This window comes from Atractosteus spatula, chromosome 5 (genome assembly GCF_055471065.1).
Source record: "Atractosteus spatula isolate fAtrSpa1 chromosome 5, fAtrSpa1.hap1, whole genome shotgun sequence".
In the NCBI taxonomy this organism is placed as follows: domain Eukaryota; kingdom Metazoa; phylum Chordata; class Actinopteri; order Semionotiformes; family Lepisosteidae; genus Atractosteus; species Atractosteus spatula.
The window spans coordinates 19,229,318-19,242,641 of NC_142710.1; the positions used below are offsets into that span (position 1 = coordinate 19,229,318).

Consider the following 13,324-nt stretch of genomic DNA (forward strand, 5'->3'; position numbering starts at 1 on the left):
TGTAAGTTCTTTTTTTATTATTAAAACGGCAGTAGAAGAGGATACTGTGGTTGGTATGTATGGATACTTGTGTACTTTAATACCATCTCTGTCTTTAACTTTTGCTGTCACACTAATCCACAGCTATGCATTTAGAAACTGTGCCACTGGACAAGATTCACTGTCACTGTACTTGCAGCTTTAGTCCAACAACACATTTTACAATAAAAAGGAATAAAACGGAGAAGCAAGAGCACTTGTGTTAATTGTAAAGAGCTCTGAGCAGCAAAGACAGCACATTTTTCATAATGACAGTAGATCCCAACATCACATTTCTGCAATGCCTCAAAAATTACAGAGGAGGTTAAAAATCAAAGCACTGGGAAGAAAGCTGTAACAAGAGTGTCAAGGAGGAAAGAACCACATTTCTCACAATGTGAAATGATGTTTGTGATACCTGAGTCTTGTGCTGTCATCATCATAGAACTCTGCCCTGACACAATGTCAACAGCAACAACTCCCTCCTAATATAAGGCTTTGCGTGTTCATTGTTTTGCTTGTTACATTCTATACAATTTGGTTTTGAAATAAAAAAGGCAATTTAATACACTATTTGACACCTTGTTTTCCAGTATCTCACTATCAGGAAAATGCCCATGCTTATTATTATCCTCAAGCATTGCTTTCTTAGGCTAGTCTTTCATGCTTTCTTATTACAGTGCATTCAAAACACAAGAATGTAACCTGCTTTTTGGTCAGTTAAAAATTTACTTACACCTTTAAGAAAAAATATATAATTGAAGAAAATATTAAAAGCATCAAGTTCCCAAAATACACAAAAAAATCTTAAAATAAATTTAATATGTTAATAAGCATTTAATATTCTTGATTGTTAGCTCCTAAAGACCACATCTAGATTATTTTAGGGAACAAATAAAATTTCCTAAATGGAATTACAGATAGAACTCTACTTCTGAATTTAAATTCTACTTTGCTATAAGAATGTAGTTGGCTAAAACAGATTCTAATACCTTGTACATGCAGGAAGTATAGTTATCTTTGTAACTGAACAAGAAAGCACTGTATATGCTGTCTGCAAAATAGTATGTCCCTTAATCCTGTCTACAATCTTTGTATTTTACCCTTTGCTCGTAAAATATTTTTTCAAGCATTACAACCTAGTATTGTATCACCATACTAGCAAAACTATAATAGGTCTAATTTTCCCTAAGTACAAACTTACCCCCATGGTAAGTTAATTAGACAGGAAATTAGTTCATGGTTTGCATGTAGGGCAAACTGAGCCCACTGGCAATTAATTAATCTTAAAGAATGCAAAAGTAGCCCAGGTACACAACACACATTCTATGTCCACTGCCTTTTCATTTTGTTTATAACACGTACCTCGGGGTAATTCAAGTTGAAGATTTTAGAGTTTAAAGTTTTGGAAATGAGGCATATGGCTTTATAAGTCTAATAGTCTCAGACAGTTATCATTTCAAACCTGGCTCTGCAGCGATGTGAATTCAGAGTGCAAGCCACTGAAACAATAGCAAAATAAAATAAACTCACCAGCATTTGTCATAGCTTCACAATGAATGTTCACACCAGTCTGCAAAACGATATCAATTCACAGTACCTTTAAAAAAAATAAATAAATACAAAAGCCTTCATGTAAACAAAGATATAAATATAAAACTTTAAACTCCAGCTTTCTGAATTGCCAAAATGGTTGCCACATAGAGAATGGCTCCTGGTGAGGTTCGTCCTCATTGTCACCTCAGGTCCAGCACAGTTGTTTTCATGTCTTTCACAACAACATGGTTACAGACCTGGAAATAATGACAGGAAGTGTCAGTCCTCACAGAAACAGATGACCGGTGCTTCCTGATATCTGATTAACCCCTGTAGATGCCATATAAAATCACAACTAAATTCAGAAGATTCTGCATTCCATTACACCTTCACTGAAGAAGCTATGTTGGACACTTACATTAAACAATGGGGGATCCTTGGAGTGTGGGTGGAATCCTTTCATTTTACATCCTGCTACCTCCCCCATTCCTGTGCTTGTCAGTCTGAACACCCCAGTGCTAAATGCAACAAAAAATAAGACACAAATTCACAAGAAGGTTGAAAGTGAAAATAAAAATTCCTTTTGAATGCATTTATACCTGGTGATTATGCACTTCTATGTGGTTGGCATATAACATAAAATATCCAGACCCTTGCTTTCATAGACACTTGAAATAGCTGCTACAGAATTCAGGCTCACACAGTTCAGCAGCACATTACACCCACTGAGCCAGTTCCTGGCGTTGTGCTAATGCTTTATAAATGTAGCGCAACATTATTTTACATCATAATGCTCCTCTGATTTTTGCAAAATGGTATATTAACAAGAATACAGTAATGGCCATGGAGTAGTATCAAATATTAAAAGTTTTAATGTGTATGAACTCATTTATGCATTTTATGATTGTGTGAGATATTTGTGACTTCCTGCATGTGTCCACCATGAGAATAGATTTGAGAAAAAAAAAGAAAAAAGGAGCAGCAGCTCTTATTTCTAGGCACAAATGAAGTCTGTCCTGTGCTGAGAAAACACAATCAAGTGCCAATGATTACACCATGAAAAGGTGGCAGTGTCACTGTGTTGACAATTCTGCACATATGACCATAACTTAAATGTTGTCTTAAAGTATTTACAGAACATAGACCTGGCATTTTAGAATTATGGGAAGCTTTATCTGTAACTATATATTATACTTAAGTTAATAACTGCAGTAAAAAGTTTTTTTTTGTTAATATTACAGATTTTAATGCACAGTTTAAAAACTTCTGTATTAATTCTGTAGAAAAATAATATTAGATGTTTCCATTTCTGTGATATACTGTATTGTTTTGGTACATCGTCAGAAATTATAGTAAAACCCCCACACCAAAACTGAAAATGGCAAAGAAACCCATATCCAGTATATGGATTTAACATTCCGACTTACTCGTTGTGCTTTGGAGAGCACACTATTGCAATCGCTTCTGGTAGCATTAGCTGATACGAGCAGTGGGTATGAAGATCCACACTGGACAGGAAAGCCGTCTGAGTTGGGTGTGTCTATGACCAGAGAAGAGGTTTTGAAACAGGCAAGCAACATGCAGAGGCATCATTCATCATTTTTGAAAGATTTCCATCTTGGGCCACTGAAGTAAAAATTTCTACAGTACATCCCCTTTATAGAATTGGAAGCCCCTGATAAACTGCTTCAGACACCTAACCTCTTTGTACATTCAATTTATAGTGTGAAACACAGATTTCAATATGAAAGACACAGCTCTTCAGCAGGGGCCGCATACAGAGAGGCAGAAATCCATAAATAGCATTTCAGTGATTGGCCACTACACTCAGCCTCTCAGGGACATGTTCAAGAACAGTGATTAACAGCAGACATCAGCGCTTACAATCCTTCCACAAAGCCCGATGCTCAGAAGGCTCAAGGGCAAATGAAACAAATTCTGCTTCACTGGGGCTCAAATATAAAATCCCATTCAAAATACAGTTAGGTATACAATGCACTGAAATGCTCTTTTCTCACTATACAGCCTGCTTAGCCTGTGCAGGTAAATCATTTTTCTGCTTGAACAGTATATGATCATATTTATCTTCACATCCATAAAAAAAACATTGTTAAGAGGCGTATCACAACAGCAGGATTAAGAGTCATTTATTGTTATTCAGTAGACATTATCCATCACCTGGTATTAGTTTGTTCAAAGAAAAATGTAAAACTCTCAGCTATGAATGATTTTTGCATGTTAGGCTACATGGTCATAGTCTAACATGTCAAACCTCACAGAAGGGCGCAGTAAAATGCAGCATTTTTGGTTATTACTAGGAACTAGGAGCCATTTGTGTAAATCACAATGATTTAAATTGAGCAATTTTTCTTCATGAAGGTTTTTCATATCACTAGTTTAGCTCTTAAAACCTGTGCTTCCAAGCTTTCAGATGATGTAGCAGAAACACAGCAGAGATAACCGTGCTGTTTACGGGCACAAGTGGAAGAGGACTCACGTGAATCCAGCCCAGTGTGAGCAGGTCAAGCTGGTCCTGGAAGCTGAAGAGCTCCTCAACGTTCTCCATGTCACAGTAGTCTGGGCCCGCAGACTGCTTGGGAACTATCACATGAGTTATCATAAACTCATTATGAGTCTGCCAGACCAAAACAACATTTGAGAGGTTACAGGTGCAGAAGTGAGAATAACATGCTAGTAGCTTCTTTAAAGGGCTAGAGTTTATACAATAAACAATTCTGCTTTCTGTGGCTGTGTATTCCAGCACTGGGGGAGGTGTATGTAGTATAAATATGATACAAATGTGATTTGTTATTAAACACATTTTTCATTACATTTTTAATTGGAAAAAAAGGTTGTTGTTTTGGCTGCCAAATCAATAATTATTTTGATAAGAGTGATTAATCTTTATCTTTATTAACTGTTGTATTTTGTTTCTTTTTTCTTTTTTCAACCTGCTTTACAGAGAAAATTAACACACAAATTAACAAGACACATTTGGGGACTGCAGAAGCGTAAAACTACAATGTAAATGTCTTTCTAAGCATTTCAAACCAGCTTATAGCTAGGATACATATTGATTGACCCATTGGTGAACATTAACCATTTCAACCATTAAATACTGTGACCTCTTTGGTATGTCCATCTAGTTGTCCTGGTGGCCTTTGACCTTTAACTTCCCCAGTCACAGTCTAAGAATATGGACTTTCGTCAAGACAATCAGACTAAACTTGGTGGGTATTTGATCAGCCATACCTACTGCCATACAGACCTCTGGCAATTCTGTGTATATATGTAAAAAGCAGTGGGCTGCATACTTACAGTATGCCACAAACCCAAAAGAGTGCTACACATATTTTTGCCTATGACCATGATGAAAATATGTAACATAATTCTGAATTATTCACTATAACAGCATTCATACAAAATACACTTTTTCAACCAGATTTTCAAAAGGGGCAATATAAGAATATGCATATGATGTATCCTAATATTATAGTGAATAATATAATACAATGTAGAATATAATATTTCAACATATTATCAAAATACATTCTAAAAAAATCAAAGTCCATTTGGCTCTGTGGCTGGAAGGTTGCCAGTTCAAATCCTGCGGCTGGCAGAGGAATCCTACTCCATTGGGCCCCTGAGTAAAGCCCTTAACCCAGCTGCTCCGGGGGTGCTGTACAATGGCTGATCCTGTGCTCTGACCCCAAGCTTTCCTCCCTGCCTGTGTGTCTCATGGAGAGCAAGCTGGGGTATGCGAAAAGACAAATTCCTAATACAAGAAATTGTATGTGGCTAATAAAGTGATCTTATAAATAAGAACGCTAGGGTTGAGTCTCTGGCTTCTTTCAACACATGGCTGAATGTGATCCTTAGATCCTTTTGTTACAAACTACTAAACGGGCTGGATGAGCCAAATCACCTCCACTCATTTATAATCTTCTTATGTTCATATTTTTTTGTGATTTTTAAGTTTCCATTAAGTATCTCAAACATTTCTTACTTCATTTAAAAAGATTTGATTATTTTAAAATCTATAAAGGTGAAGACAGTGCTTTTTCTTTCTAAATTCATACTTTTTGCAATACATAAATTCAATTTGAAGTCAAAAACAAGCACATTAAAAATGAACAATTAAAATGTATTAAATAAATAAAAAATGTGTAAGACCATTCTAATTTCAATCTAAGTTACAATTAGAATTCAAAATAATTAACTAAATAATTAACTAAGTTTTTAGATATAACTTCTAGATCCAGTTCTTATTTTGCCCTTTTTGAAAGCCAGGCTGTTTGTGTCTGATTAACCTTCACGAAAAGGGGAATTTTATGTGACCTTACTAGTTTTCCACAAAGAATCCCACAGGTTTCAATCCCTCTGGCTGTATTACTGTCAGCAAGAAGCAGAAACTTGTAAGATAGGTCTCTAGGAACGACAACACTCCTTAGCCCTTCCACCTTCTGATCTGTAATATAAGAGCACAATATGAAATGCATCCTCTTACACAGTTAGAATTCAAAAGATAAACAGTTCTTTGATGACAGCCTGTATCTAAATACACACCAAATTGTGATTTTCACAATTAATTAAAGCTGTGGTGCAACGTTATAACAAGAGACCATACTTATATCACAGTTATTTTCATCCTATATTTAAATGCAGATGCTGCAATTACAATTAGAAATGAATCACAGATAATAGTGTGTTTTATGAACATTATGGATGCAAATACAAAGTCTGTATGGACGTTTCCTCTTACCTTGCCTCTCTGAGCCCTAGTATCTAAGGAGGAACTCACCTTGTACGGCACCTAGCGTGGCACTAGATTTGAGGGCCCTGTTGACAGGGGGAGACTGGCTGTTTTTGTGGCTGGGGTCCAGCCGGGAGCTGTTTTTGGGGGGACGAGCCAGGCAGGACCCGTCGGTTTGCTCAGGCACTTTTTGGACAGCTTCGTCTTTCTTGTTGGCCTGCTCCTGCCTGCGCAGCTGGTCCTCGAAGTAGCGGAACTGCTCTGATTCGATCTGCATCTTGCGCAGCTGGGCCACTCGCTGCTTCTCCTCCTCTAGCAAAGACAGCTTCTGCATCTGCAGGCTGGAGTGCTCCACAGCTTTGCTCTGTTGGGCAAGCAAAACTGAGACTTCAGCTTCATCTTTCATTTACTCATCTTTTTATCCTGGTGATCCAGCTCTGCCATATGCTTTTCCTTTTCTTAAAGATGCTGGCCTACTGTCACATAGGTGACTATCTCCCCGAGGCCATAACAAGAAAAAACACATCAATCCATAAAATTAAGTTGTCTTATCCCGATTCTCTTTACTGAACAATACTGCTGATATACCACAAAAGTTACGGTTTGCAAATAAGAATGACAATGATTAATATGGTGGAAGATTCCCAGTTTTTTATTATTTTTTACAATTTGAAGTCACCAATGATTTAATTCACTTATACTGAATCTTGATTAAGTTGGTTTATTGCTTCACCCATCATACCAGGGTACACAGGAGGACTATGCATGCTTTCCTCTGAAAGACAGTTTATCAGAACCATCTACCATTTTTTACAATGGAAGTCTCACAACGCCTACATGAGAGTGAGCACTGATTGAAGAGGTGAAATGTCTCTCACTAACAAACTTAATTTTAATTTTCAATTAACATCGTGTTTTCGGGTCGGTAATGTTCTATTTTAATTGCCCTGCACAAGAAAATATAAACCTTTATCATTTTTAAAGTAGGTTCAGATACTAAAATGGGTCAAGATCTTTAATTTCAAAACTAATTTGCCTAATCAGAGAAAGAAATGAGGGCAGTAAAATGTACTTCATATTTTTAATAATATTGGAACTCCTTTGAACTACGAAATCTACAGTAACTCAGATAAATACAGAGGTCAAGATTCATTCTTAAAATTACATAAAGGGGATTTTCTGTGTCAAACAATTCAATTAAAAATTAATTTATAATGATGATTTCTGTATTTAGTAAATTATATTGTTTCAGCTCGATCACTGACAATGGGAATATTGCTGCAAACAGCTACAAAACACACTACTTTCACAACAACATTTAATGGCTCATGAAATACTTACTTGATTCTTCACATGCTGCATGTATTCTTTATTATACTTCTCTTGAAGGAGCTTTTTCAATTTTTCTGTTCTTGGAAAAGCTTCTTGTAATTTCTGAAAATATAAAAGATGCAATCCAAGTGTGGTTAATCTGTAAGGTCCATTCTTACTACAACAATGTCATCATGTCATTAGGCTGTACAGGCAGTACAGAGGATTATCCGCTTATTTGTGATGTACTGTAAAAAGAAATGAGCATTGACCAAAAATGAAGATTGCTTTAAAAAATATGAACAGTTATTAGTGTAATTTACTGATAAACACTTCAGCTTTGGTGTTTCTAAGATTGCCTTGATAAGTCTTTTGAATGGAAAAAAAACTTTTAAAATAATCTGAATTTCTTAATTGTCAAACACTCAAAATAGACTGAGAAGCCTTTCAAAGGGTTTTAAAAGAGAACCAGACTAAACTGCCTCAGTATGAACAACTTCAAGGAAACACACGAACACTTGTTTGTTCTGTTCATGATCAAAAATCTAAAAAGCCATTACGATTTTTTTGAAACCTAAAGAAATCCCAAGAAAAGTGCCAGTGTAAACCATCCTTTGCCAACAAAGTGGGAGCATGAGTCATCTCGCACAGGGCATGCACACATTTCCAATGAGCCTGGAGCTCTTCTGTAGTTTGAGGGGGAAATGTATGCAATATCTCACTTTTCTTGAGCTGGGCTTATACGCAAGCATGAACATTGATTTGCATATCTTTTACTAAACATTAAGTGTGCAGACCTGTTGTTTTTAAGCTCAAAATATCTTTTGTCATGCTGTTACTCTTGCGTTCATTCTGCTGCAGTCTCTCAACTGACATTAAGTCTGACTCAGAATTATAAAGTAGCTGCAATTATTAATGTTTTTTCAGCAAAAGGTGTGTGGGGTAGAATGTAGTCAAAACCATACACAGAGCACGATTGCTAGTGTATTCAAATGTTGTACCACATAATATTCCTGATTAACACTATAAAAATATCTCCTTTCTTATTTCAGTTAAGTATTAATAATAATAAAAATAATAATAATAATAATAATAATAATAATATTACACCTTGAAATCGCAACTTGCAATCCAGTATATACAAAGTTTACACTATGTACAGGAAAAACAATCATGCAAGTACGATAATGGAGGTAATGCAAGGACAATAAGGCTAGAACAAGCTGGAAGAGTACTGCAAATGCTTCTGGATAATAACCTATACCAAGGAATTGTGGTGGCATGTCCATGTGTTGGCTTACCTTCATAATGACCTGTTTCTCAGGAACAGTACACTGCTGGTAGTCTCGATGGCTGGGAAGTTTCTCTACAAATAGACTGAAAAATGAAAAGTTTTATGTAACTAAAATGTACATGAGAGCCACTCTCTATTTAGCATCTTAATACCAGTATGTAATTCCTTACCTAACATCTGTGTTGATTTGAATTATTTGTTAAAATAAATTTTACACTGATCTAATGGGAATATACTGTATGTCTTAGGCTCCAATTGACTCGAAACCATAAGCGACCTAAGACTAAAAGTATGCAAACCCCAGACGTTTGTCTGGTCAGGACTGCTTGCCTCTGGAAATCCTAATCCTAATCCTAAATCTCCATCATGTATTGGGTACTTTGGCCGGTGGCTATACTTTTTGATCTAATCCACGCATTCATTTGAAAACAATTTAGAAAACTAAGACTTTCTGTGGGCTTCGGTTAAAAACAGCTTTCTTTTGACGACCTCACAATCACCAATTCCAACACCAGTTGAATCTCAGGAGCAGTGGCAATGGGAGCTAGTGCGTGTTTTACACACAGAAAAAAAAACAACTTCGGTTGCTGACAATGACAAATCACTGGCGAAAATGAAAAATAAGACAGAGTACTGCCTGCAGAAGCAAAAAGGCCGGCAGACACAGCAGCTCCTTACGTGATGAATTTGTTGTAGAGGACAAAGGCGTTCTCCAGGTTGCCCTCCTCATGGTACACAGCTGCCATGCGCTCCATCTCCACCCCGGAGCGGAAGTAGCGCCTGGGGGTGATGTCTTCATTGATCTCAATGTTGCAGCCCATCTTGCTCAGAGCTCGAACGCGCTCCACGGCAGGCAGGCTGACATCAGTGTGGTCTGGCTCTGCTGCCAGCTTCTTCTGCAAGGAAATCGCAGCCAGTGACAACATCTGGCTATCAGATGACGTCCCCGGAACACGATCCTACCCAGCCTTTACAGTGGGGGCTGGCCACTGAGAGACAAGGGAACACTGAACTTGTCGCTGTCTACACAACCCATAGTAATGTATGAAGAAAATGTGACAAATCATGAATCGCCTGTCGATGGGCTCATGTGGGAAACTTGCAATGAAAACATGTGTTAAGTGCTATAGGAAGTAAACAGATTAAGGCTTAAATATAACAAAAGTCAGCTGTATACATAAATGCATTAAAAAGGATTTGTTCGCCTTGAAAAATCTTTTAAAAATGAGGAATCTCGATTCCTCTTAGCTTTACTAGTAGGAATTTTCCTGCAGTTTGGACACTTGACTGATGGTAGGAACATCACACACTCTTTTATATGCGGTCAAGAAAAAAAAGCCCTCTCAAGAGCTGTACAAATGTAACTGCTACCAAGCACCCTCCACAGCATGGATAAAACCTACGTTGCAGACCTGCTTTGCAGCGAGTGCTAATTATTCTGACTCACAAGCAGACACTTTGTTAATTTTACTTTGTTCTATGCCAAAAATGCTAACGAGGAATGCACACCAGTGTGCTGAAGCTAAACGTCTGGTCCATGTTGCCAGTGGGCTGCAGATTGGGAGGATCTGTTCTTCTTAATGCATCCATCTGTCATTTCCAGAGGCCTTGCAATGCTGAAGAGAATGAAGACAAATCAATTTAAACTAATGACACTACACGGTCAGTCGCAGTAAAAGGAGTTGCAATCGCGGTTTACTAAAGAGTGTTACCTATTAGGAACAGCTAGTTTAAGACTTACTGTACATGTCAAAAAAGAAAACTCTGATCCTTGAACTGCAACCATTAAAGGACTTAAAAATAGACTATAAAAAGAATTAATGTTATTATTTATTACATTTAAAAATAAAACTTATGATACACAAGTTTTAAATACACTGTACAGAAATGAGAAAAGACCTTGCTTCAGCATTTAATTTGTAACTATAGAGCCAAACAGAAATTCTACTGTAGTTGCTATGGTAGCCTGTAACTATGGAGTAAAATCTGATGACTAATGTGTTTCTTTTATTTATTTGTTTAGATGGAAGCTCTACTGATGCATCGGTTGTTTTTAAAGTACATCATTGAGTCGGAAGAGACAGGTTCAAATGGTTCTGACACTTTAAAAGCAAAATTTCATTGCAGTTCCTTAATATTACGTGTGAATGACTTCACAGTACATATTCAACACAAATTGCACTATCACTGGCAGGAGTCAGGTAATGTCACCATAGCAACAAAGAGCAAACAATAATGTAGGTATAATACCAAGAAACGTAAGATAAGATACAGTATAAGACAAACTCTCCACCCTTTGTGCCACATTAGAGCAGTATATTTAGCAGCATTTGTTAGACTGTGGCCAGCTCTGGAGCGTTGGACCAGCTCTGGAACCACACTGGGTTCATTTCTCAATACAGAGTGTATCAGAGTATAAGACACGGGTATGTTTTACCCAGGCTTGTTAGAAAGTCATCGGAGAAATGCACTGCACATCATCATAGGCCACAGTCTGTTTATTAAAAAAGGAACTCATATGTGTGCCATGAAAATCTAGCTGATTAAATATAGTATGAGTTTTATTTGTTAGACTCTACATTTGTGTTGTTTTCAGCTCTATGATTAAAGATTTCAGAATTACAACCTTAGGGTGCTATGTCATTTAAAAACAAAACTATGTCCAAGATGTGTGCTAAAACATTTTAAAAAAATCTTTAAAAAAATGTTTCTTTACCTCTAAAGGATCACGGAGCTGTTCATGTATCCAGTGTTAAATTACAAAAAGCGTCTGAAAGAATGGGGTAAGGGTTCCTTCCTCATCTGAAACACAGCACAAGTCTTTTTTAGCGAAACTGGAGGACGGGGGGGAAAGGCCACCCTTCACAGTGCAATTCAATCACCACGCCCATGGCACGCTAGCAGGGGAGAGACGGGGCAATTCTGACACCATCTGTTACTCTGAACTATCTGTCACTGCAGGAGAGTAACAAGCCCGGCATGCGAGACTAAAACAAAGACACTCTGCTTCCTTTTACGCTAAACATAAGAAGGAGTTACAATCTAAACAGAAAAAGATTGGAACTCTCATTAAAAAAATGTAATTTATAAATGACAATCTTTAAAATGCCATGAGAGTGGTTGTCTTTAGCCAGTTTTTTAGTAGCATGCCCGACTTATCCAATCAAAGCAATCATCACAGCCTTCCTTGGTTTGTCATTTCGCTGGGCATAAAAAGCAGTGTGGGTTTGCCAGCTGAAGCCTTCTGCCAGAAGCCACACACTTCTCCGGTACAGCTACTTCCTCTCTGTTTCCAAACTTCAGGGCAGAACTACTGGGCAAGAGCAAAGCTATGCTGCACACATGGACACAAAGAAAGGCTTGTGTGCTAGTACAATGATAAGAGCTGAAATCTGTGGTTTTTGTTTTAGGGATTTTACTATGGATGTTGCTGTTTATAGGTTTCTTGTGTGGCAAAACCAAGAGATTGTCTGGCAGGATTATTCACCAGAATTCAGTCACCTCACAAATCAGGATCATCAGTATGATAACAAACAAATACACATGCATTACATGTACTTGAGGCACTGAATACACTCCATATACAACCTATGGAATAAAACAGTAAACAAAACATGACACCCTAGGTCAAGAGCAGACTCAAGTTGTTACTGACTGCATTTCGCACTATTACTCAACTTAAATCAAGCTTGGACTCACCTGTAAATCACAAACTTTAAACGCTAAACTTGAAGGCAGGTCTCCTTTCTATAGAATGAAAAAGCCTTTGGAGATCAAAAACGTTTTAAAAAGTCCAGGATTTGGGTAGTAATTTGTGATTGACAACTGATTGAAGTTTCGATTCGAGCTAGGACTATGTGCAAGAGGCAAGCCCGAATTATTCAAATGATTTTTTTCTCAATGTTTCAGTTGAGAGGCTTGCCACCTAGAACTCCAAACTCGAAGAGCGACGGAGCTTTTTCTTCACACCTCATCTCCTCTTCTACAGCAGCCAGTTTTGAAAAGCAAGCTATCAGGTTCGCTATCGATTTGTCACAGCACCCTTATTCATGTTAGCTCTCGATCCGAGAGCTGTGTGGGACAGCTGTTCCGGATATTTGACATTGCAATTTGTTACTCACTGTTGCTTTCAAAAAGAGCATTACCGTTTCTTTCAAGCCAGTTCTGCTCAAGGCCCATTGTGTTAAGAAAAATCGCCATGGCCTTTATGGTTAGGGATGTACACATTAATGCTTGCAAATATGTTTTGTACCACAAAAATATCTGGTGAATAGCCTGAATGAAGAGGATTTTAGTGACAAATTTAAAGCATAGTTTACAGGAAACCAAAATCACGTGAATATCAGGCAGCACCGCATATAATTATGGCAATGTTTTATTGATGATGTTCCGTCTGTTTCTTTGATATACGC

At 37.4% G+C, this 13,324-nt stretch overlaps 1 protein-coding gene across 1 annotated transcript; it reads right to left on the reverse strand.

Moving 5' to 3' along the window:
* Positions 1-10,525, reverse strand: stambpl1 (STAM binding protein-like 1). Its single transcript, XM_088916386.1, has 10 exons — positions 10,422-10,525; positions 9,591-9,808; positions 8,920-8,995; positions 7,649-7,741; positions 6,356-6,671; positions 5,898-6,022; positions 4,052-4,189; positions 2,982-3,094; positions 1,973-2,072; positions 1-1,811 (listed from the first exon to the last, which is right to left on the reverse strand). The coding sequence occupies exons 1-10, from the start codon at positions 10,500-10,502 to the stop codon at positions 1,755-1,757; spliced, it is 1,317 nt and encodes a 438-aa protein (XP_088772512.1). The 5' UTR covers positions 10,503-10,525; the 3' UTR covers positions 1-1,754.
* Between the last annotated feature and the right edge of the window lie 2,799 nt (positions 10,526-13,324).

Bases quoted from the DNA above. Each gene is read 5' to 3' on its own strand.
- stambpl1 (XM_088916386.1), bottom strand. From the start codon at position 10,502: ATGGATGCATTAAGAAGAACAGATCCTCCCAATCTGCAGCCCACTGGC. The intron at 6,672-7,648 runs GTAAGTATTTCA...CTTGCCCAACAG, and splicing joins TGCAGCATGTGAAGAATCAA to AGCAAAGCTGTGGAGCACTC. The intron at 6,023-6,355 runs GTGAGTTCCTCC...CTTATATTACAG, and splicing joins CACGCTAGGTGCCGTACAAG to ATCAGAAGGTGGAAGGGCTA.